The 27,709-nt window shown below is 33.5% G+C and overlaps 2 protein-coding genes across 2 annotated transcripts in view; both read left to right on the forward strand.

Moving 5' to 3' along the window:
- Positions 1-16,492, forward strand: part of LOC126892896 (trypsin-7-like) — a 69,857-nt gene extending 53,365 nt beyond the window's left edge. The window contains exon 4 of the mRNA XM_050662728.1: positions 16,246-16,492. Within this exon, the coding sequence (XP_050518685.1) occupies positions 16,246-16,404 (159 nt within the window). The 3' untranslated portion in view covers positions 16,405-16,492. The remainder of the gene's footprint in view (positions 1-16,245) is intronic.
- Positions 16,493-19,426: 2,934 nt separating this feature from the next.
- The window catches only part of LOC126882556 (trypsin alpha-like), an 83,107-nt gene continuing 74,824 nt past the window's right edge, over positions 19,427-27,709 (forward strand). Inside the window, exon 1 of the mRNA XM_050647526.1 lies at positions 19,427-19,615. Within this exon, the coding sequence (XP_050503483.1) occupies positions 19,555-19,615 (61 nt within the window). The 5' untranslated portion in view covers positions 19,427-19,554. The remainder of the gene's footprint in view (positions 19,616-27,709) is intronic.

Raw genomic sequence — 27,709 nt, forward strand, 5'->3', positions numbered from 1 at the left:
GTAAATATAAAAGTTCTAAGGGGTTTTTGTGACGTTCCTGATCGAGATAGTGCACCAAAATTTGGGAATAAGTAGATTATCACATAACTAAGTAAAATCCCCAGAGCCGGAAACGAGAGTGGGAGACGAGGGTAGTGATAAGGGGTCAAATCGCGGTTTTTATTATTTTTTTTTGTGACGGTCATGTTCGAGAGAGTGCATGAAAATTTGGGAATAAGTAGGTCATGACCTAACTAAGTAAAATCTCCAGGGGTGGAACGCTGCGTGGTCGACAAAGGGGTGGGCAGGGGTGAATATAAAAAATATAATGGGTTTTTTGCGACGTTCGTGATGGAGATAGTGCACCAAAATTTGTGAATAGGTAAACCATGACATAGCTAAGTAAAATTTTCAGAGCCGGAAACCAGAGTGGGGGACGAGGGTAGTTATAAGGGGTAAAATTCGTGGTTTTTATTTTTTTTGTGACGCTTATGATGGATATAGTGCACCAAAATCAGGGGTAAGTATAAAAGTATAAGGGGTTTTTTGCCGTTCGTGATCGATATAGTGCATCAAAATTTGGGAATAAGTAGATCATGACATTACCAAGTAAAATCTCCAGGTGCGGAACGCTGCGTGGGGGACAAATGTTGTGATGTGTCACAAAATAACAATACAAACTGCGATTTCGACCTCTTAAAAATACCCTTATCCCCAACTCTGGTTTCCAGCCCTTTAGATTTTGCTTAGTTAGGTCATGATCTACCTACCCAAAAATTTTGCTTCACTATCTCGGATACGAGCGTCACAAAAAAATAATAAAAAACGGGACATTGCCCCCTTATAACTACCTTCCTCCCCCACTCTGGTTTGCGGCTCTGGGGATTTTACTTATTTATGTCATGGTCTACTTATAAAAAAATTTTGGTGCACTCATTCACGAACGTCGCAAAAATCCCCTTATATTTTTTATATTCGCCCCTCTCCCCACCCCTTTCTCGGCCACGCAACGTTCTGCCCCTGGAGAATTTACTTAGATACACCATGACCTACTTATTACCAAATTTTGGTGCACAATCTCGATCATGGGGGTCACAAAAAAAATAAAAGCCGCGTCTTTGACCCCTTATATCTATCCTCGTCCCCCACTCTGGTTTCCGCCTCTGAAGATTTTACTTATGGTTTCCGCCTCATGGTCTACTTATTCCCAAATTTTGGTGCACTATCCCCATCGCGAACGTCGTAAAAACCCCTTATATTTTTTAAATTCACCCCTGCCCCACCCCTTTGTCGGCCACGCAGCGTTTCACCCGTGAAGATTTTACTTCGTCATGACCTACTTATTCCCAAATTTTGGTGCACTATCTCGATCATGAGCGTCACAAAAAAATAATAGAAACCGGGACTTTGACCCCTTATAACTACCCTCGTCCCCCACTCTGGTTTCCGGCTCTGGGGATTTAACTTAGTTATGTCATGGTCTACTTATTCCCAAATTCGGTGCAATATCTCGATCAGGAACCTCACAAAAAAACCCAATTATAATTTTTTTATTCACCCCTTCTCCCAGCCGTTTGTCGGCCACGCAGGTTTTCGCCCCTGGAGATTTTAATTAGTTACGTCATGAACTAGTTATTCCCGAATTTTGGTGCACTATCTCGATCATGAGCGTCACAAAAAAAATAATAAAAACCGCGAATTTAATCCCTTATAACTACCCACGTCCCCCAATCTGGTTTCCGGCTCTAGGGATTTTACTTAATTATGTCATGGTCTATTTATTCCTAAATTTTGGTGCACTATCTCGATCAGGAACGTCACAAAACACCCAATTATAATTTTTACATTCACCCCTTCCTCCACCCCTTTGTCGGCCACGCAGGTTTCCGATCCTGGAGATTTTAATTAGTTACGTCATGACCTACTTTTTCTCAAATTTTGGCGCACTATCTCTATCAAAAGCGTCACAAAAGAAATAATAAAATCCCCGACTTTGACCCCTTATATCTAGCCTAGGCCCCCACTCTGGTTTCCGGCCGTTGGGGAAAGTAATGTACACAACTAATTCCACATATCCCCATATAGTTTTTTCATATTACTCATCACGCACAAAATCCGCTCCCAGCTCTTACCCGTTGTCCTAGGTGAGCGACAAACGCGACAACGCGACACGACGCGACGCGACGCGAAAATATCAAGTAATGGTTGTATTTGTGTGTGGCCTACGTTTTCGGGTTAATCAGTCTACGACAAGACGCGACGAAGTGCGAATTTGTTTTGTTCGCGATTGTTCGCGACGAGACACGACGCAGTGTCAGTGTCAAGCTTGCAGTGTCAAGTGCAAGTTGCTTTTTTCAATTCAAATTATGCTACTCAATAGTTTATTAAATAAATAAAAACTAATATGTATAGTATTATACCAGTGTTTTTTCATTAACATACTTTAAAGCCAGTAACAGCGTCTTCTCAATAGAAATTGGTTTTTGAAAATTACTTATTGACATTTGAATATGTACTGGGTTTAACAGCTGCAATAATATAATCGAAAGTGCATGGTAATAAGCCACAATACATTTTAAACCGACGTGGATTATTTATTAATTTCGAATATAAATGATGAAACTCTCCAAATTTATTTCGCTCTAAATATATGATATTTGTTGTCTTTCGTCTTCGTTTATGGAATTTTTTAAAGCTAAGTATTTAATATGAATTTTACAGCAAAACTGCCGTATACTTCCCCATACTTAAGATTAGGAATGAATTGACATCGTCACCTTTGTCCTGGTTTGAGTGGTGGAAAGCGACGCGATGCGACGCTACATAAGCCACACGTCGCGTGAATTACTGGTCGCATCGCATCGCAACGCATCGCATCGCGTCGCGTCGTTTTCCGTCGCTCACCTAGGACAACGGGTGAGACTATTACACACAACGATAGATTGCAAAAACTCGATTGATATCGATAAGTTGCTTGATTTATCGCTGTGTCTAAACGACCGGACCCTTTAAAAGTGAATATTTGGAAAGTTGACTAATTTTTGGACATTTAAACATAAGCTGGAAGCCCGGAAGCTCATATTTACCAAAAAAAGAGACCAAGTTTATTTTGATGGTAATTTCCTTATTTTTGATACTAAATACTTTTTTAAACACAAAAATAAAGATTTTTTCTACGGGCGTGCAAAAATGTCTACTTTAACGCACGCATTTTAGTTTAGAAAGTTTCACTTTTCCGCACGCATGTTACTTTTCCGCACGCGGTTTTTACTTTTCCGCACGAGTTTTAATTTAGATAATATGTTAATATGGCCTTAAAGTAATTATAATACATGCAATAAACTAATATTTAGATATTATTTACTAATTTAGTTCAAATATATCTTATTGTGTTCGTGTTTTAATGAAATTAACGCGACAATAATTGCCTCCACACTAGAGCTCACAAATAATTATTCTAATATTGGCTGCAATCATGCACACATAAATAATGTACTTCTTTCAACTCCTTTAATAAATGTCAAAGATTCATCAGATAATTTGCATGTATGCAGGGTACTTTTAGATTTAAGTAGTCAATCAAATTTCATATCTAAAAATTTGTGTGATAAACTTAAAATACTTTTGTACAATACACAAGCAAATATTTCCGATATAAATCAAGTATTTACTCCTGTAAAATATCGATGTTCATTTTTTCTTTATGCAGTGAGTTTAGGCATACAACATCATGTTTGATGTTACCAAGTATCTGTAGCAAAATACCAAGTACCCCAATTGAGCCATCATTAATTCAATTGCCTTCTAAAATCTCCTTAGCTGATCCAGGTTTTTATGAACCAGCTGATATTGACATAGGGTAACGGGTACAGTGATTGGCCACTTAAGGGATTTCAAATTGAATTAAAATTGTAAATTTGTATATTTTAAAGTGAAATATTTTGTAAGGGTTTTTTAATAATAATAAAACATCAAATTTTATAAAAACAGGTTATTTTAATAAAAAATAATAATGTATATAAAAAATTAACACAAATTTAAAAACATACAAAATTACACAGTTATTGGCCATGCAAACATAGTTATTGGCATATAGAATTACAGTTATTAGCCACTCATAAAATTCCTAATTTTCTTTTTTTGTTTGTGCAGTTAGGGCACACAAAACTATTTATATTTTCAATTTCTTGTTGTTTCTTAACACAACTACCAATATGGTAGCCTCTGACACAAAATAAACATTTTATTCCAACTTTTGATTTAGAAATGTTATAGGAACAAGAAGAGCACAATCCTGTATACAAAAGATTATTATTTACAGGTATGTTGGTGTTGTCTGATTGTTTCACCAATATATCTGAGAGAATTTGTATTTTTTCATATTCTGGATATCCCTCTGTTTCGAAAAACAACTTTCTTTTAGCCGAATCACCAGCACGTTTTTCTTTGGTGGTTTCCAAATTTGTACATTTGCTTTGGGAAGTATTCCTCAAATTTGATGAATTCTTATTGTTGGAGACATCAAAAAATACGTTATCAATTGATGGTGGACTAGCGTTTTCCTCTACGGAATCAGGAAATTGGTTCTGTGACAGTTCGTGGTTTTCTTTGAGGTTAGTCACTTCTGGTATATGTACTCTAACTCCACTTCCCAAAGTAGTGCTTTTAATTGTATGATCAAGAGGTGTGTCTGCTTTAAAAGTATTTGTATCTACAATATCTCCTGTACTTAGTGTAACATTTTCTTTATTCTTCACAACATTTTGACATTTTTTGCTCTCGGAATTGGCTCTTGTGGCAATTTTTTTTATTACTTTCTTCTTGGTTTCTTTATTTTGTTTACCTTTATTGTTTGATTTTGCGTCAATTCACTTTTGTTTTCGTTCTAATTTTATTTTTTCTTGTTCTTCTTTCTCTTCAATTTTACGCCTCTCTGCATTTTGACGATCTGAAGAAGTGAGCACGAAAGGCAACCTTTCTGTTTGCTTTTTACCCTGTCTTTTTGGGGTTTTTGGCCAAAAAAGAATTTGTCAATTGAGGTGTCAATTTATTTATATAATGAATTGTCTTGATTTACTGAAGGCAAAAAATCGGATGTCGATTGAATATCTAAAGTCATTGTATCTTCTGTGACAGTAGCATCTTTTAAATTATATATAATATCACCGTTTTCGGGAAGTTGAACTAGAAAATCAGAAAGTAGATTGTCTTCTGTAATAACAGGAATATCTTGTATGTGGCATATAATTTCATTGCCACCTACAGGTTTAAGTGTAAGATCTGAAGATATATGATTTTCTGTGATGATATCTTGTATATCATCTGTGATAACACCTGTCTCTGTAGTCTGAATTGTGTGTATATCTACGGTATTTTTAAATAAATTAAATATATTAAACAGCAATTTTGAACCTCCATTTAGTTCTTCTGAATTATCCAAACTTTGAAATTCTAGTATTTTCTCGGCTCCAACTGTGTGTACAAAATCTTCATATGTTATTGATTTTGTCATTGAACTAGTGTGATTAATACCTTTATTCGGGTCTTTGTTCTTTCCTAAACATTTGGAATAGTCTATTACCTCAGGGTTCCATGGATACAATCCAGATGCTTGAAAGCCATTAATTATGGAATCTGATTTTAATTGACTAATGGCTGTGCATAATACTAATGCAAAATTCTCTTTGGTGACTACTGAGTTTGGGTTTTCTCGTCTGAACTTTAATACTGCCCGGTTCCAATTTGCCTTTAATGGTTTAAATGCAGCAACATCTGCAGGCTGTATAATTCTGGTCGCATTGGGATATAATGCCACTAAAACAATTTGTAACTTCACTGGTTTGAATGGTTAAGTGAGTTTTATGTCCATCAACGAACAAAATGACTGGAAATTTAGTGTTTTTTGCAACTAGGTACTTATATAAGACGTTTCCTATGTATTCATAGAAGTTTTCATTCTTCATCCATCCCGTATCGCTACAGCCTATGCCCCATTCTCGAGGAACTGAATTTATAACATTGCTAGGAAGTCGTTTGTATGGGTAAATAATCATCGGTGCTGTTATTTCTCCAGACGCTGCAAACGTAAACATAACCGTCAAATTAACTTTGGAGTGATGTTCTATTTGATATACATTTTGCTTCTTTTTACAGCCAACACTCGTTTATTTTTGGGACACAGGAGGAAGCAGGTTTCATCCCCATTTAAAACACGTGAAGGGTCTTGAAGAATATCAATGTAACCTTTACGATGCAAATATTCTTGAACACCGGTGAACCATTTTCTTATATCTTTTTCAGACACAACTGAACTTGCTGCTGTTACCGCTTCTGGAGTTCACTCGCTTAAATATGGATGTCGCTTTAAAAAGGATCTATACCAACCTCTTCCGGGCCGATTGTCAGTAAAAGGATTAGCTCGTGGATTTGCGTCAAGAAAACCATTAACCGAGTCTTGTATATCTTCCACTCTTACTGGAAAACCTTTGTCTTGGCATGTTACGATCCAATTCTTTAAACGATTCTCTTCCTCCAAAGAAAGAATAGGATTGGGACCAAGAGTAGTTTTTTCATTAAATTTTTCGCTTGCTCTAAACTGCAGTGTTGCTCTTGGCACATTAAATTGTTCAGCGGCTTTCCGTTGGCTCATGCCATTTTTTATGGCCTGAAAAGCAGACTGAAGGTCTTGTTCTGTATATTTTTTGTGATACGTTTTATCTTTCCGGATATTTGGCATTTTTGATTCTAAAAATAAAAATCATTTAATAGTATCTAATATCTAATAATGTTAGCTACAATACGGACGTTTCAAATTTGATTGAGATTGCCCGCATTGGCACTAATTTTACAAAAACTAAAATAATTGTAATTTTAGAAAAACGAATCCGGACAAAAAATATATTCTTATTGCACATTACAGTTATTGGCCACCCTGTGGTTTAGTGATTGGCAGTCTGCCAACCACTGGTTATTGCCATAAAAAATAAGAAAAAACGCTTGAAATATGTTGTGTTGGACCAAACTAAGCTAAAAGAACCTAAATTATAATAAATATTTTAATTTAAAGTAGGTACAGTAATTGGCCGGTAGGCCAATCATTATAACGCGGACAAATTTAAGATACAGTGCTTGGCCACTAAAATTTACCGCCAAAAAATTATAACCTTACTATTAAAACCACCGATAATGTAAGATGTACCCCACTAAATCGCCACAAAACATTAATATAAGCAGATACACAATATTATTAGCCAAGATAACTCACCTCATGAATTGCCTTCCTTAACAAATTCTTTAAAAAACTCTTAAAACTGGATGCACCTGTTAAGCTTCGAACAACACACGCCGTCACAACTAGACAATATTAACTGAGAGAGATAATGGCTACACCAAATATATAGCAATGTTGCCGAATTGCAATGCAAATGCATTTATTTCCTTATACTTTCTGAAAATCTTAATATTTCGGATTTTTGTGAAAGTGGCCAATCACTAGTGACCGGCCAACAACTGTACCCGTTACCCTATTGCTAGGTGTAGAAGTATTCTACAAACTTCTCAGGGATGGTAGCATCCGATTAGAACCCAAATTGCCTATTCTTCAAAACTCAGCTTTAGGCTGGATCATTTCTGGAACTATTCCATCTCCAATAATAAACAACATACCTACAAAACAGTGGCGGCCCGTGAGGTAGTGCCATAGAGCCATGGCACTACCTTGCTAACTATCCATAAACATATAAAACTTTTTAATTTTTTTGTGTGTATTTCTTTTGATCTTCATAAATTATATAAAATATGGCAACTATGGGCGCAATACAATCCCTGCCGACAGCGGAGAGTATTCGACAGGAGAATCTCCTTCGCGCCGAAGTCAGTACTGGCACGAGTAAAGAGAGAAAGATTTTACGAGCATTATATGTAAGTGACAGAGAAAGTGCTATATTGGACTATTAGTATACCTTAACATTAGAATCTCTGTGCCAGACACGAGGGTATGAAGCCAGGTCTATTTATTTTGAGTTTCTTTACGTGCTGGTTTGTCGCTTTTATTATGTATATTTTCTGTTAAAAAGTTTTTGTATTTTAAACTTTTAGTGCATCATGATCGTGGGTATTTTGATAATATTTTGATTATTTATTAAGTTTAATTTATTAATTGACAATAAAGATTAGTATTTTAAAATTTTTTTTGGTGGTTTTTCGCTAGAAAAAAAAACTACAAATGTTATAAGGTGTTGTGGAGCTTTCGAGTTAGCTTTAAAAGGTCACGACGAAAAAGAAAATTCAGAAAATAGAGGCATAATATGCCTCTATTAAAATATTATTTAAGAAGCTGGTCAATTTTAGCGCCGAATTAGACAACGACTTAAAGGTTCATATTATTCAAAGTACCAGATCTTTCAAAGGTCTACCTTCTCCGGACATTTAGTTGCTTCTAATTTATTTATATCGGAGAAGTTTTCTGCTTATAAGCATCAGTTCTCCGAATCATTTCTTAATGAACCATGGAGACAATTTTAATTTTTAAGCAAAACTCGGTTTAAAACTGAATTAGAAGTAGGTACTGTATTAGCGAGACGAATTAAGTACTACCTCTGGGGCTGTTTCGCTATCGGTCTTATTGTAGAGACAATCGGTTTACATCGGTAAACATCGGTTTAAAAAGCACATTTGAAGAAACTATTAAACTTTTAAGTATTTAAGTTACCATTCCTATATCAACATCTGAAGCAGAACGCTGTTTTTCGATGTTTACATCGAAACCTAGTGCTTTAGGTATGCTATCTGCAGAAAAGCATTTTGTAAATTGTATTGATAATTTTAATTATAAAGTCATTGAAAACTTTGCAACCAAAAAATAGAAGAATGAACTTCATATATCGTAAACTTTAAAAGTGACATTACAAAAATTTGTGCATGTGTGTGAATAATGAAATAAAATTATTTTTATAAATTGGTAAATAGAGACTAAATCGTAATAACAATTTTCAAGCACTATCAGCAGTAAATGCTGGTGGTAGGTTAAGAGGTTTTTATTATTAATTAATTTACGGAACTGTTTTGATCAATGTTGGACAATTGCTTGGCACCTCAGATCAATAAACTTAAGATATGTACATAAGATAAAAGTATCCGCGCATATTTTTTTTTAGTTTTTGTTGTCAGTATACCTTTTTTTGACAATATCGTGAATCCGTCACTAAAAATTTTGGCGGCTGCCCGAGTTGTGGCACTACCTTCTTAAAGTGGTACGAGCCGCCACTGCTACAAAATACTTTCTAACTAATACTTCTGATCTTCAATCTCAATTAACAAAATTTTGGGAAATAGAAGAACCTTTTCACGACACCAAATGTATAAATAATGAAGAAGAATAATGTGAAACATACTTCACTAAAACTACCACTAGGAATGAGGAAGGTAGATTTGTAATAAACATTCCTTTCAAAAGAGATCCTTCTTTATTACTTGGTGATTCTAAAGCCTTAGCTTTAAAAAGATTTTATACACTAGAGCGTAGACTCTTATCTAATGCTCCACTTAAAATCTTATATGAGAATTTTGTGAAAAACTATGAGGAATTAGGACACATGTCTAAAATCGTACCTCAAAACCAAGCAGACAAATGTTATTATCTACCTCATCATGGAGTCTTGAATGAGAATAGTTCTACTACTAAACTGAGAGTGGTCTTTGATGAATCTGCCCCAAGTGATAATGGCATTTCTATTAACAATCTCCAGATCGTCGGGCCTAAAATACAAAATGATCTTATATCTATCCTAGTTCGTTTTCAAAAACATCAAGTAGTTGTCTGCAGTGACATTAAAAAAATGTACCGCATGGTTCTAATAAATTCAGATCAAAGATGTTTTCAGCGAATATTTTGTAGACAATCAACTACTGACGAGCTCTCTGAATATAATCTAAATACTGTTACATATGGCACAGCATCGGCAAGCTTCCTTGCGATAAGAGCCTTGCAACAAGTACCTATTGATCACAAAACAGAATATCCGTCTGCTAGTAATGCTATCTTAAATGACTTCTATGTCGATGACTTTCAATCTGGTGGAGACTCAGTAGATGGTGTAAATAAATTTTGCCATGAGGTAGCATCTTTGCTGGAGCAATCAAGTTTTAAATTATGCAAATGGCTATCAAACAAACCCGAATGTTTAACTGGCTTAAATCCTAAAATTCTATATGATTCAATATCAAATCGCGTATAATTTTCAGATGGAAGCAGTATTAAAACTCTTGGACTTTACTGGTCACCTTCTAATGACTATCTCATTTACCATATTAAAAGTCATAATCAAGTAAACTCAACCTCAAAACGATCAATACTCTCTATTATATCTACCATATTCTATCCTCTTGGTCTTTTAGCACCTTGTATTATCATCATTAAAATCCTTATTCAACATTTGTGGTCTTTAAAATTATCCTGGGACCAAGAGGTAACTACATCCATTCAGATTCAATGGGACAAATTTGTACGTGAACTATCAATGCTAGAGGTATTAAGAATTCCAAGATGCATAATTTCAAATAATTATTCAAATATGGCTTCTTTAATTCTTCATGGCTTCTCTGACTCTTCAACAGCAGCTTATGGAGCAGCCATCTATATTCGATGCATTGACTCTAATGGTCATATCAATGTTTATTTACTTCTTGCTATATCTAAAGCAGCACCTCTCAAAACTTTAACTGTACCAAGGCTATAACTGTGTGCAGCTTTAGTTCTATCAAAACTTATCAATCAAGTTAAATCTTCAGTTAAATCTTCTATAGCTATTAACTTTGATTCTACTCATCTTTGAAGTGATTCCACTGTGGTACTATTCTGGATTAAAACCCCAATACATCTCTTAAAACCTTTTGTATCAAATAGGGTCAAACAAATTCAAGAAATAACTGATCTTAATTCATGGTTTTACATAAACACCAAACAAAATCCTTCGGATTTATTGACAAGAGGATTATATCCCAATCAAATTATTCATTCTGACCTTTGGTGGTCAGGACCTTCGTGGTTAAGTCAACCACAGTATATATGGCCTATTTCTGAACCATTCATACCAGGTCCCATACCAGAATTAAAACATTCCAAATTCGAAATCTTACTGTGTTTTAACCTACGTAACATGTCTGTTTACCCTATCACTATCCTAACAAACCAATTAGCATAAATTGGACGTACTAATATGACAACAACTAAGTTGCAACGAAATCCTTGTAACGGCATGTAAGTAGATTAGAACAATATTACTATCTCTTTTATTATTACTACTTTGAATTTGGAAGCATATTTAAGTCAGCTTATGTTTATTTTGTTTTTTAATGGTTAAAAAAATTTTAATCTCAACAAATTCACAAACTGTATGCACCCATTTGCACATACATGCCTATGAGCATTTTTACTCATAGGTGTGCCTTTGTATATAACAATATTCTGAAATGTCAACAGTTACAAACCTTTATTTCTAAAAAATTTTTATAAAATTTTTTAAATTTGGCTTTCTATTAACATCTCTTCAATCAGACACTGTTCTAACAGAGGTTTTCTCTTATTGTAGCATTTAACTACTTGTAACGCCGACCTGAAGATGATCTGTATATTGTAGAGATCGAAACCGGTCGTCAAAGTATAATTAAATGATTGTGAGTATGTCTGTGTTTCATTACTATATTTAATATGGACTCACATATGCAACCCATTCAATATTTCAATATCAGAATTAAAACCTTAAATTAATACTCTAGTCTCTACTCGAGCAAACAGACTTATTTCCTTTGAAAAGTTTTCTTCTTTTAGTCGATTAAAACGTAATATGACATATTGCTTCCGATTTATTCATAATTGTAATCATAATAATCACAAACTATCTGGTAGCTTAACATCCTGTGAATTATCTAATGCTCTGGACATACTCATAAAACAATCACAACAAGAATCTTTTTCTTAAGCCCTTCATATGCTTAAGACAAACAAGCCTTTAGACAAAACTTCAAAAATTCTTAATTTGAATCCTTTTCTAGATAATAAAAATATTTTAAGAATAGGAGGAAGATTGCAAAATTCAAGCTTAACGTATTCAAAAAAAAAGCATCCAATACTTTTGTCTAGCTCACATATATTTTCAAAATTATTATTTAGGCATGAGCATGTAGCATTACTGCATGCTGGTCCACAACTGTTACTATCATTCATTAGGGAAAAGTATTGGCCTCTAAATGCAAGAAATTTAGCTAAACAAATATATCACACATGGATTAAATGCTATCGTTCTAAGCCGATAGCAGCAGTCACTATCATGGCACTTATCCCTTCCTCTCGTGTATCTGCTCATCACCCTTTCTATATTACAGGAGTAGATTAAGCAGGGCCAATTAATATTTTGGATAAAAAAGGTAGAGGATCAAAAACTCAGAAATGTTACATTTGCTTATTTATTTGTTTCGCAGTTAAGGCAATTTACCTTGAATTAGTATTAGGTCTAAGTACTGAAGCTTTTCGTTAAAACCCAAAATTACTCTTAAGTGCAACGATCTAGTCTTAATTCGCAACGAGAACACTAACCCGCTACTGTGTTCACTAGGCAGAATAATCACATTACATCCAGGCCGTGATGGTATATCAAGAATAGTAACTACTAAAACTGCCCATGGTGAATTCAAGAGGTCCATATCAAAAATATGCCCCTTACCAATAATAGCAGAAGCCGAGTCTTGAAAGCGTGTGGATTCATTTAGAATGTGAATCACTGATTACAGCCGACGATAAATAAAACTATCGAGTTGCTATCCGAAACAATATTACACACTACCACCATCATTAGAATGCGCACAGGCCATTGTTTAACAAAATAACATCTGTATAAAATGAATATAAAAGATAATCCTTTTTGTGAATGTGGTCGTCTCGAGGATATAAACCACATCTTTTTTGAATGCCCGATTAATGTGATTCCTAATCTTGATATATACACATAATTCATTTCCATGAACTTCAAAACATCGCTCTCTATATACAATATTCTAAGTTCCTTAACGTTCCTTAACGAAGTAAGATTGAAGACTCTGAAAGCAAGATTGGAAATTTTGGATTCGGCACAAGAAACACAAGGGGAGAAAAACTATGGAATTTCTGGAACAAGAAAACATATATATTATGAATACCTTCTACAAAAAGAAACCTAACAGAAAGTGGACATGGGTTGCACCTAACGGAACCACCAAAAATGAAATAGACTATTTTTTCTCAAACAACAAAAGAATATTCGAAGACGTAACAACAATAAACAACGTAACAACGGGTAGTGACCATCGTATAGTTAGAGCAAAAATAAATATTAACATGAAAGAAGAGAGGAAAAGAATATTTAAAAAAACAACGCGAATAGATGCCTTTAAAGTAAAAACAAATGAAGAGCAATTCCGAGAGGTCTTAGCGGATAAGTTCAAATATGATCCTTCACATAATCAAGATGAAATTGACGAAATTAACAAAAACATCAATAAGAACCTTCTCGAAGCCGGACTACAGGTCGCAAAGAAAACAAGTACTAAAGAAGACAAAATAAGCAACGAAACTAAAAAACTAATGACGGAAAGACGACAACTACTAACGCAAAACAAACGCCATACTCAAGAATACATAGAACTTAATAAAACAATTAGAAAAGAACTAAAACGCGACTTACAAAAATGGAACGAGAACTTAATAGAGCGAGTCATTGAAAACAACAGAGGCTTAAAATGTCTAAGACCCGCATTGGGTTTTCAAAAAATCATTAAAATTAAAGACGCCAATAGTAAGGAAGAGAAGGACAAATATAAAATAACAAAAATAGTCGAAGACTTCTACAAAAGCTTGTACAGCTCGCAAAGCCAGCCTAATGAATCAACAAAGGAGAACGTCAAAAGAAAAATAAAAAACGTGGGATCAGAAGTACTACCAAATATAAAGGGATTCGAAATAGAAAGAGCTTTAAAAGAACTAAAAAATAATAAAGCTCCAGGACAGGACGGTATAATTGCCGAGCTCTTGAAAACAAGCAAGACAGTAACAATCCCTATACTAACAGAGCTATTTAATAAATGTCTCCATAATTGCAAGATTCCTAAAGACTGGAACAAAAGTCTAGTAATACCTTTACACAAAAAAGGGGACAAATGTGACCTACAGAATTATAGACCGATATCGTTGCTCAGTCAAGTATACAAACTATTCATGAGAATTATTAACAACCGGTTGACCTACAAAATGGACAATTACCAACCAGTGGAACAGGCTAGCTTCCGCAAAGGATATAGTACATCAGACCATCTGCTGACAATGAGAACATTGATAGAGAAGGCAAATGAATACCAACTACCCGTATTTCTTGCCTTCGTAGACTATGAAAAGGCGTTTGATAGTATCGAGATGTGGGCCATAGAACAAGCTATTAATAATTGTAGAATAGATTCGAGATATAGACAACTAATACATAATATATATGAAAATGCAACTATGATAGTACAACTAGACGAAAACACAAATCCCATCCCTATTAAGAGAGGCGTGAGACAAGGAGACGTAATATCGCCAAAGTTTTTCAACCTAGCACTAGAAGACGTCTTCAAAACGACAAATTGGTCAACCTATGGCATTAACGTTAATGGCAAGAAGCTAAATCACCTCAGATTCGCTGACGACATTGTGATTATAGCGAGCTCATTCGAGGAACTGCAAATTATGATAGAGGAACTCGCAGGCAGCTCCCAATACGTCGGTCTAAAAATGAACATGAAGAAAACAAAAATAATGACAAACACAGATGACCCCAGACGCATAACTATAAATGGCAGTGAGATAGAAAAAGTCCAGGAATATATCTACCTAGGCCAAATCCTGAAACTTGACAAAGAAAACTAAAGTGCGGAAATTAATAGGAGAGCAAGACTAGCATGGGCAGGATTTGGAAAACTTGGTTGGATACTTAAGAACCGCAAAATACCTCAATATTTGAGGACCAAAGTGTTCAACCAGTGCATCCTTCCTATCATGACATATGGGTGTCAAACCTGGACCCTAACCAAGGCAAATATGAATAAACTAGCTACAACAGAAAGAGCTATGGAAAGAGCAACGTTAGGTATACGACTGTCAAATAAAAAGAGGAGCGACTGGGTAAGATCAAAAACAAAAGTCGAGGACATAACAACAAAAGTTGCCAAACTTAAATGGAGCTTTGCAGGCCACACTGTTAGACAAAAAGACCAACGTTGGAATGCCACGATACAACATTGGAGACCTTACCAAAGTAAACGACCGAGAGGAAGACCACAGATGAGATGGGTTGATAATATTAAAAGAGTAGCCGGAACGAATTGGAAATATGTTGCTCAGGATAGAGACCGATGGAAGGAGTTGGGAGAGGCCTATGTCCAAACGTGGACGATAGAAGGCTAAGAAGAAGAAGAAGAAGTTCCTTAACGGAAGAATCAGTCAATCAATGTGATTATGCGTTTTCTTGCAATTAACCAAATAAGCTTATAAACTGCAATGCGTTTTCTAGCAATTAACAAAATAAGCTTACAAATTGCAAGGCTCAACTGTTTATATGTATTCGTGTTATATGTGGCTATTTGTCATTTCATTTATGTTTTAATTTTTAGTCATAACCTGACCCAATTCATCTAATTTAATTATAATCATAACACCTCATCAAAAGCTTCCTTACAAGAACATATTCAGCGATTTTGGTATGGCTTAGAGCCAGACTACGTCAAGATCGCCTATAAATCGTGCTGGTAATCGCCTTGCAGCGAAACCAAAAACAAAAAGAAGAAGAAGAATTAATTAATGACAGAGACATTTTTCAGGATTATGTATGTGGTCTAATTTATTACTTGTAGCGTAATTAAAGAATGAAATATTCGACCTATGTTAAAATAAATAAATATCTTCTACAGTCCACAACTAGTTTCCTGCACACATCTTTTTTATACACTCAAGAACGTCGTTCTACAATTCGGCGTATTGGTGATTAAAACAAACATTTTACTCAGACTATTTTAAAATTACCTGAGGAACCTCCGATCTTCGTTTCTCGAGAATTTCTGGATACCCTGTATACTATTATACAGTCATTGTATCATTTAACTCGTCGTCAAGACACGTTATTTCCAATAAAAAATATTGAAACACAGTATGTAAAGTATGAACAATTAATGTGAAAACTATTTATATATCCTTATCTATTACAGGGTGATTCAGGTGGACCACTAGAACTAAACGGCACGTTAATTGGCGTTGTATCATGGGGTGATTGCAATTCACCTGCAGAAGTTGTAGAGAAGTATACTACAGTTTTTAGCGATGTTAGGGATTTTATACCATGGATCAAAAAACATGCTGCCATCTAGTGTAAATATTCTTTTCACAAAAAGTTTTTATTCACATAATTGTCTAAAAAATTCCAAAATCAATAAAGAACTATCAAACATAATAAAAGTCTCTATTGTATTTAAAAAGTTTTATATATATACAGGGTGATTGATTAGTGGGTTAAAGCTCCGTAGATCCGTTATAGTAATAGATAGCCATAAAATTACTAACAAAAATTCTAGCCAACTTTGAGCTTCACATTACAAAATAAGTTATATTGTTATAGGGTGTGCGAAAACATAGTGGCTGACCAAACTTATGTTTTTCTTAAATGGAACACCCTGTATTTTATTGTATATTCGAAATCTTCTTAACTTCTCCATTACAAAAATATAAAGGTTTGGTATCTTATACAGGGCATTTACAAAGTTATATCCAATTTTATATGAAAATCGTAACAAGTTCAACTCTCTGTATAAATAAAAATAAGTACAACGGCAATGGTTTATTGATGCCATATTTTTTATTTATTGTCAAAATTTTCATAAATGATTGATATTGCTAATTTTCTTTATATTGAATACAGGGTCAAAACGCAAGTACGTTATTTCCTCAGTCATTTTAAATAGAACACCATGTATTTTATATCATTATCGAAAAGTTCCATTACCGTACTTTAATTTCTATACAACATTCCCTATGTCTAAATTTATTAGTTTTCGGGATATTTTCATTTTTCCATGGACCAGTAGCGTGGCCACCCAGATTACCAGAATTTAATAAACTGGACCGATTTTTTTGGGGTTACTTTAAGAATGAAGGTTGTAACATGCCTCCAAAAATAAGAGATGAGATGAAAAATAGAATAAAAAGTGTATTTTTAAGTGTTAATTTACAAATGATTCGTAGTGTAAGTAACTCATTCAATGACCTTTTTAGTCATGCATGTTAGGAGGTCATTTTGAACAACTTATGTAATTAAATATTTAAAATATTTTATTAAAAGTAGCTTTAATTTTTTCAATAATGTTGTATTTTGTGTTTTTTTTTGTAAAATTTTTTACGGATAAAATATTTTTTGTTCTTAATTTGTTACATTATTACATTTACATACAAAACTAGTTTTTAATTGTTTTCGCAAAATGTTGTATTTTGTGTCTGTGTTTTTTTTTTGTAAAATTTATAACTAATAAATTATTTTTTTTTTATTTTTTACACTTACATACAAAAGTAGTTTTTAATTGTGTAAGAAATGTTTTATGTTTTGGTTCTGTTTTATTTTGTAAAATTTATTACTAATAAATTATATTTCTTTCTTTATTTGCTACATTGTTACATATTTATTACCAGATTGACAATTAAGACAATTAAGACAATTAAGTCATGGCTTAGTTAAAGTTTGGAAAGATTTAGACCCGTAATTAATAATTTGCTCTGAAAAATAAAATATCTCGAAAACTAATAAATTTAGACATAGGGAATGTCATATAAAATTTAAAGTATGGAATGTTACTTTCCTATGGTGATACTATAATTTTTTCTCTATTCTATTTCATCTGAAAATTCTCTATTCCAAAAAAATGAAAAAAGCCCTAAAGAAAAACCATGCAGAGAGCCCTAAAGGATATATGTTTGTAACTTTTGTTTGAACAAGCAGAATTAGAGTTTTTTATCATTTTTGTTTTTGTTTTTATCATTTTTCTTAGATATAGGTTATTATATGGCCTTTGTTGGTAATTACCTTTACTTTTACTATTAAAATAACTGATGGCTCCCATTACCCACATGATGGGGTAATGGGAGCCACATCCTGTTTTTTAAATATTTTTAAATAAATTTTATTATACCTAATTAGCTTTTTTAAAAAAATGTCACGTATAACAAAATTATACATGTAAAGGTTCCTATATAAATTTTTAAATTTGTTTAAAGGTTAATAGTATGGTTTAAATAAAAAATATTCTTAGGTGTCTCCCATTCCCCCTCTCTCCCCTATGCATTGTATAAACATTATTGAGCAGCGGAAACAGTTTTTAACAAATTACTTACGCTTCTTAAAAGGGGGCTGGTTTTCACAACGTTCTCGGTGCATAAATGATAATAAACTGTCGGAATTTAGAATTACAGAAATATTTGTGTACCGGGAAAAGAAATAGAGCATTTCACCATTTCACCCGATTCACCGTATCATCCTGAATTACCCTAGATAAGGAAAAAATATTGGTAAAGCTCGCAACATGGAATAAAGAGTACTCAAAAATATATGAAATGATGTCATGCAACTGCAGACACGTGTTACTGACTAGTTAGTCGTCATCAGTACGGTATAGCCAAGTTAGAAAAAGGAGGAATTTAACTTGGGGAAGGATCACTACAGAAGCAAGTGCCAATTGTTACAAAAATGTTAGAAGAGCACGTTGGATTAATGGCTACATCTAACACAGCCATACTAAGGAGCTACAGCTACCTGAGGAAAGCAACGCCAAGATGTTTAAAACATAAAAAGGATGTTAATTAATGCGAGTTAACAGTATAGGTATAGATAAGGAAAAAATATTGGCGAAGCTCGCAACATGGAATAAAGAGTACACAAAAATATATGAAATTATGTAATGCAATCGCAGACACGTGTTACTGACTAGTTAGTCATCAGTACGGTATAGCCAAGTTAGAAAAAGAAGGAATTTAACTTGGGGAATAATCGCTACAGGAGGAAGTGCCCAATTGTGGCAAAAATGTTAGAAGAGAACCAAAGAGGGGTGATTAGACAAAGAGCCAGAGCAATTTTTGAAAACTAGTTCACTTTTACTGCTTTTTTGCACCATGTCACGGGAATCCACTTGTAGTGGTTAAATAATATTTTTTATATGGGTAGTAGTTACTGGTTAAGCGGTTGAAAACAGTATAAATCATAGTCTAGCAATTAAACAAATTTGTTGATATATAAGGCTAAAAATAATATATTGTTTTGCATAACAATTTTCTTTTAATTTAAGGCTACATTATTTGTTCTCTAGCAAAATATTTTTGACTGATTCACGCTGAAATAATTGCTTAATTCTTCTCACTTTGTCATAAGCAAACATACAATGTTTATCCATGATAACAGTTACTGTTTGTCATAAATCAGTTCCAATTAAAATCTGAACAGAAAATGATTGTGTGAAAAGTATGTGATATTCATCAGAATGAAACTGTGTACAGCTATTTTCTTTTTCATCGTTAAGTTTATTGATAACTGTCAAAATGGTAAGTTAATTCTATTTTTTTTTAAGTTTCTTTTATGGTTAAAACCATGAAATCTTTTGAACTGAAGTAGTTAAAATATCGGTTAGACTTGACATTCTTACACATTTTATCTTAGGATCTTGAAGTTGAGTTCATTTATACAGAACTGACAATTAAATCTCAAATAAAACCCAATATATAACCCAATGTTACATTTAAAATTGCATTTCTTTGGAGTCAATTTTATTTTTTTAATGTATAGGGGGTTTCAGTAAAAGCTTAAGTTCAAGTTTTTGGGGTCGCCGCCCTTGTCCCCCGGCCGCCATCTTGGAAAAAGGGGTGCAAAGGGCTTTCGCGCTGTATCTCCTAAACTAGCAAATATTCTACAATTTTATACCTACTACTTTTTATCGTCAAGTGACCAACAAGGAAGTTATAAACAAAAAGAAAATTTTGTAAGAAATTTCCTTTTGGAGGTTATAACTTTTTTCTGTTCATTTTACAATAAAATAACAGCATAACGATTTTATAGAGAAATTTCCATCGAAAATTTCCACTTTAAATTTGTTAAATTTTATTTATTTATCAAGGTTTTACAGCGCTCCAAACTTGACCAAATTCTCGAGTTCTCATAGTAACACAATAAAAACCAAACATTGGGCTTACTTTTCTATCTATATATTTATTTATTATTATTTTAATATTCCTTTGCTATTATTAAGCTATTTTTGAACATTTTCCCGGCCACCTATGAGGTAGAGTCTGGAGGCGCGTTTTTTTTGGCTTAATCCACGCCTAATCCCAGTAGGCCTAATCCACGCACAATTTCTAGACAATAATTTCTAATATTATTTATTATGTTGAAAAAGATCTATCATAGTTATTATTTTTTCATCTTTTTCGATGGTCCAGGCTGCGAGTTAAGATCTGAATCAGTATCCGAGGTGAATATTTGTGGTATAATGAGAGTTAGAGTTGGAGTCATTGTCGGTAGTTTATATACCATTTCATTTTCTTCAATTATTAATGTTGATATGTCCACGATGTTGCTGCAACTTTCACCACCACAATAGAGACACACTGCTGAACATTTGAGGTATGCTTTTCGGCAACCACATGCACTTCCAGTTTCCATTGCATCTGCTATAGGTGAATATCATAAGCTCGGGGGTACTGGAGGCTTGGAAGTTTGGATTGGTATCCAAAATTTTCCATGCTTTTTCCAGCCCCAATTTTCTGAATCACAATGTTTACCGAGCCATGACTGAATCTGGTGATACACTCGGACTCTGTGGAAACGGGCTGCATCTTGTGTTGGAGGAAGTGAGAATAGATTAAATGCATTTTTTGTCACTGTTTTAGCGAATGGTTTGTATCTCGGGGTTTCCAGAGAATCGCCTTTATTTCCGCCATATAAAGAGAAGAAGATATACAAATTTACAAAAATATAAATTCTACCCTCAAGACTCTCAATATACTCTATAAAACTCAAAATACTTTTCACAATTTTTAATACGACTTCACGTGGTATTCAGTCCGGTATTCAATGACGTAGCTGCAAATTTTGTCAATTCCTGTTTATTGCTCAATTAACTTCCAAAATACTATGTAAAGATGATACAAAAAGACCGAACTGTAAAAATGTGCTGAGCCACTATAGGGTAATTGCGTCGTTACTGAAATACGCGCTATGTTATATCTTGTTTCAGATGCATAATGACGCAACTGTAGATAGGGTTGAAAATGGGGCGATTAAATTAAGATAATGAAATTCGAACCAATATCGATGAAAATAAAAGCCATCGTTGTCAAAAAACAAACGCCATACCGATGCTCCTGGACGATTACTCTTTATTTAATCCCTATTTTAAATATTTAGAAATCTTTTTTTGCTCTTCTGAAGAATTTTGCATTTTGCGGTTGCGTCATTCTTCTTCTGGACCGGCGAATTTGTCCTCAAACAACTTCTTGGGATTTTCTATAATTATATGCTTAGGGTTCTAAGATTTATAGTGAGGAGAAAGGTCAAAAACAGATTAATAATAGCATAGGAATGTTAAAATCATAATAAATTGTATGAATAAAAAATATTAAGATAAGAAAAGTAAGCCTAATAGGCTATTGATTATGTACTATAGAAAGGAACTACAACGTTAACGGGGTTTTATTATTTCATATGGTCAATGAATCTCTTTATATGAAAAAACCGCTGAGTGCTACCATTTAAAGTGGTGCGTTTTTGAGAAATGGGTGAATTAGTCCCTGGGCACAGGTTATATTAGGGTGAGTTTTATGCACTTTTGGTACAAACACGTCGACATAAAAATTATTTCTGGTTAAATATTCTATCTAAATATAACTTTTTAAAGTCAAAGATACTTTTTTTTACAAAAATATATTCAAAAGAAAAAGCACAAAGAAACCCAAAAGAAATAATTTTTGTTTTGTCCCATAACTTTTGTCCACGGGGATATAGCTATACACATTGCTTCACAGAAAAAAAACTTACATATTTTCTCTTTAAAATGATGTTTGGTAGAGGTCATTGGGATTTACAGTTTTCGAAATATGATTTTTCAAAATTCGCCGCTCACAGCAATTTTGGGCAATTTTCCTTGTTATTTCGCAAATATTGTTCTGTAACTTTTTTCTACGTAACTTTAGGTATATGCAATGGTACATATAAGAGGAATAGAAATCAATTACCTTTAAAATGGTCTACTGTATAATGTTGTACGACTTCTTTTAAAGAGGTTATCTTTTTCAAGACTTTTAGCGAGTTTTTATATTTTTTACGATTATTTTTTAAATTTCCCATCATAACTTTTTTTTCTATACGGCATATATTATATTATAATAAAAAAGAAAGCTTATTCTGTTTACTTTAAAATGGTGTATGTATTATAAAAATTCTAGGGTTATTTTTGAATAAGATATGCTTTTTTCCAATTGTAATAAGTACTTGCAACGATTTTTGATTTTAGGATTATTTTTTAAATTCCTCATTATAACTTTTTTATGTGATTGTGTGTTATGATTTAATCTTATTTTTTATAGGTAAGACTTTGGATCCACTTGACTCGGTCGGAAAAACTTGAAAATATGGATTAATTCCAATATTTACTGTCAAAGCTCCTGCACCACAAGTTTTGCTTGAAAAAATAGCATGTAAATGTACCAAAAGATGTACAAAAAACTGCGGTTGTAGGAAGATAGGAATTAGTTGCTCAATATTCTGCAAAGGGTGCATGTGCATGGGTACTAATTGTGGGAACTCTAAGATAACTGAGGTGTCAGAGGAAGATATTGAAGCTAATGCTAACGAAGAGATGGACTTTGATTTTGAAAATTTTTTAAATGTCAACGTTTAAATAATTTTAAATAAAGTGATGTTGTTTAAGACTAATGTTTATGTAATTTTTGTAAAAGAAATAATTTTAAATAATACAGGTAAAAAAATATCAAAGAATCACTCGGTTTCCATTATGTATTTAAATATAGATGATACACCATTTTAAAGAACAGAAAGTAAGCCCTCTTTGTTGCGCAATATATAGATAGTATATTCATGTACAAGAAGAAAAAAGTTATAATGAGATATTTCAAAAATAATCGCAAAAAATGTAAAAAATATTTTCTTTATATTAGGTATTATATAATATATAATATATTATATAATAATTTTGTTTTATTTTTATATTATATTATAAAAAAATCGTTAAAATTATAAAACCTTGAAAAACCATAATCTCTTTAAAAAAAGTCGTACAGCGCTATACAGTAGACCATTTTAAAGGTAATTGATTTCTATTCCTATTACGTGTACCATCGCATATACCTAAAGTTACGTAGAAAAAAGTTACAGAACAATGTTTGCGAAATAACAAGGAAAATTGCCCTAAATTGCTGTGAGTGGCGAAGTGAGAACTCACCTAAATGTAACCTGTGCCCAGGGACTAATTCACCCATTTCTCAAAAACGCACCCCTTTAAATGGTAGCACTCCGCGGTTTTTTCATATATAGATGTCCATTGACCATATCAAATAATAAAACCCCGTTAACGTTGTAGTTCCTTTTAGCTATCTTATTTTGAATATAATCAATAGCCTATCTATAACGTTTTGTTTTTATTGTATCCCTATGAGCATTCGTGAATCTGGTCAAGTTTGGAGCGCTGTAAAACCTAGATTAATAAATTAATAGAATTAAACACCTTTATAGTGGAAATTGTTCGCTGAAAAACCCTCTACAAAAGTTTTATAATGTTATTTTATTGTAAAATGAACTGAAAAAATTATAAGGTGCAAAAGGAAACTTGTTAAAAAATGTTTTCTTATTTTTTTTATAACTTTTTTGTTGGTCACTTGACGAAAAAAGTGATAGAAACAAAACTGTAGAAAATTTAATTTGCTACATTATATGTTTTGTTAAATTTTCCGTAGGGTTGGTAGTTTACCAGATATAGCGCGAAACCCCTTTGTACGCCTTTTCCAAGATGGCAGCCGGGGGACAAGGGCGGCGACCCCAAAAACTTGAACTTAAGCTTCTACTGATCGTTTTTACACATTAAAAAAATAAAATTGACTCCTCTAACAAAGGTATGGCCTAAAAAATGTAACATTTCAATGGACTGCAAGTCTAAATTTTTAGGTCATTTAAATATCACCTCTGTGTTCTTAACGGGGGGTATGGTTTGAAATCAACATATCAAGCACATTTTTGTGAATTTTTTTAGAAGCTATGGTACAAATGTTTTATTTTTAAATTAAATAAACATATTAAGTACAATGCGAAGGATATTAAAAAAAAAACAATCCAAAATATTGAAATATAAGCCATTGGTGACAAATTTTGGCAGGCAGCTCACAAAAAAATGGATTTTGCGGTGGACATCAGAACTCGTCACTAGATCATACGAAACAAAAAATTCAAAAAGATTTAATTAGCTTATGAGTTTCACGGAGTCACAACGTCGAGTTTTTTTTATATTTAATGATTCTTGAATTTTTGGTATCACTCAGAAATCAAAAAAATGAAATTTTTGGTAAAAATTTTGTGAAAATCAACAGATTTATTATTGTTGAACAAAAAATAAGCGAAAAAAGGAAATATCTCGACGTTGTTACCTCATGAAATGTCTAAAGAAAATCTGTGCAAAATATCAGGTAGATCGGCTGAGTAGTTTTTCAGTTACAATGTCCACCGCATTTTAAAAAGCAGTTTTGAGGAAAATGCTTTTAAAGTTTTGACAACTGCATTTTCATCTTCTTATTTGTCTGCCAAATCGTAAAGTGATGCATATTGGAATATGTTTTTTGAATCGAGGAGTAATCTATAAAAGAGACGGCGAACAGTTGTTTAACGTGTCTCACTACGCTCAAGCGTGCTGGCGCGAAGTCGCGGCAAAGCGAGTCGAAGATAGAGATATTCAACACGCTGCATCTCTGGTAATTTTACTCCGATTATTTTGAAATTTTCAGAGAGTATTCTTGAAAGTATGCACTTTTATTTAAAATAATAAAAAAATTAAATATTTCAAACCATACCCCCCCCCCCCCTTAATTAGTTATTTTCCAAACAATTTTTTATTCTTTCTTAATTGCTAAAAATATTTTTAAATACAAATAGATTTATCCATTTTCCTAAATACGGCAATATGGCTATTTACATATGGATGCATGCAGTATGCGGTAAAATAACCAGTACTCAAACGAATATTGAAAGATTCATGATTATTTAAATATCTAGTATACATGATATAACCTTGCAAGCATTATTCACGACGACGCACGTTCCCGATAAAACAGATATTGAAGATGACCTCTGACCAGTGGCGGATCTACAGGGAGGGAAAATGAGGAAATTTCACCCATAAAAAGGTCAAAAATTAAAGAACATGAATTTGTTCAAACATAAAAATATATTAGCTGATATGAAACTGAAACCACAGAAAGACAAATTCAGCCCAATAAACACGCTAGCTAGGAAAATTAAGGGAACCTAATGCCTATAAGTTATTATTTATGTCTTTTATGTAATCTGTTTTATGTCTTTTGGTTTGTTTTTTTTTGTTTTTGTAGATCCGCCACTTCTTCTGGCACGAAAAAATCTTTAATTCTAGTCCGCAATTCCGAAATGACAGACGGTGGTTCTGGCTTCCTTCAGCGTTCCCCATATGTACGCAACTGGTGGCGTTAGTTCTGGTGAGCGGCAACTCCCAAACTGATCGCGCAGTATTCGAAGAGACTTCCTGGCAGTGTGACAGGTTGCTCATTCCAGCTGAAACTATTGTTGATTTTAAGCTTGGACCGTTTTCATGACATTTTCTGTATGAACAAAAATAGTACTCCACCATAAAAATTTTTTCTGCAAACCAGAACCATTCTGAAGCATCTGATATTATCACGACATTCACATAGGTTATAACAACGTTTGGAAACCACTCAATACGTTTCGGCGCCTGACACATACAAATGTTAGTCCAGGGTAATAAGGATTTTCTCGGGACACTCAAAGATCCAGGTAGCTGACTACTATTTTAGTTATTGTAGACCTATAGGAAGAAAACCTACCTGTTTCCCGCCTAGAGTTCGCGTCCGTTCTTTAATTATTAACAATTTAGTGCAAAAATCGTGATTTTTTCGATTTTTTGCACTCCATTCAAAAGCTAAACAGTTGACATAAAATTACAAAATTTAGTTTTTTAGAACATTGAAAAACCTTCAAAATGCCGATTTTTGAAAGTTAAAAAGGTAATTTGTTACAACGAAAACGGCAAAATAAGTGAAAATCGTTATTTGTTAATAACTTTTACTAAAACTACCTTAGAACTTTAGTGTTCCACCCAAAGTTGGGTATTGGGGTACTTAACAAACCCTCAAAATTTGAGACCGATCTATTAATTAGTTTAAGATTTACTCTATTTGTTATCCCAGATACCTTTATTTTGCAATAAGATAAGACAGAAAATAATGAAGATAGGGCAATTGTGAGTATACCAAATGAAAGTGGAAGAGTGATAGTATCAAAATATATTAAAAAAAAAGATAAAAAAATAATTAATATAGTCAAAAATCCTATGGTAATATGGCTATTTACATATGGATGCATACAGTATGCGGTAAAATAACCAGTACTCAAACGAATATTGAAAGATTCATGATTATTTAAATATCTAGTATACATGATATAACCTTGCAAGCATTATTCACGACGACGCACGTTCCCGATTAAACAGATATTGAAGATGACCTCTGACCAGTGGCGGATCTACAGGGAGGGAAAATGAGGAAATTTCACCCATAAAAAGGTCCAAAATTAAAGAACATGAATTTGTTCAAACATAAAAATATATTAGCTGATATGAAACTGAAACCACAGAAAGACAAATTCAGCCCAATAAACACGCTAGCTAGGAAAATTAAGGGAACTGAATGCCTATAAGTTATTATTTATGTCTTTTATGTAATCTGTTTCATGTCTTTTGGTTTGTTTTTTTTTTGTTTTTGTAGATCCGCCACTTCTTCTGGCACGAAAAAATCTTTAATTCTAGTCCGCAATTCCGAAATGACAGACGGTGGTTCTGGCTTCCTTCAGCGTTCCCCATATGTACGCAACTGGTGGCGTTAGTTCTGGTGAGCGGCAACTCCCAAACTGATCGCGCAGTATTCGAAGAGACTTCCTGGCAGTGTGACAGGTTGCTCATTCCAGCTGAAACTATTGTTGATTTTAAGCTTGGACCGTTTTAATGACATTTTCTGTATGAACGAAAATAGTACTCCACCATAAAAATTTTTTCTGCAAACCAGAACCATTCTGAAGCATCTGATATTATCACGACATTCACATAGGTTATAACAACGTTTGGAAACCACTCAATACGTTTCGGCGCCTGACACATACAAATGTTAGTCCAGGGTAATAAGGATTTTCTCGGGACACTCAAAGATCCAGGTAGCTGACTACTTTTTTAGTTATTGTAGACCTATAGGAAGAAAACCTACCTGTTTCCCGCCTAGAGTTCGCGTCCGTTTTTTAATTATTAACAATTTAGTGCAAAAATCGTGATTTTTTCGATTTTTTGCACTCCATTCAAAAGCTAAACAGTTGACATA

This window comes from Diabrotica virgifera, chromosome 1, assembly GCF_917563875.1.
Source record: "Diabrotica virgifera virgifera chromosome 1, PGI_DIABVI_V3a".
Lineage (NCBI taxonomy): Eukaryota > Metazoa > Arthropoda > Insecta > Coleoptera > Chrysomelidae > Diabrotica > Diabrotica virgifera.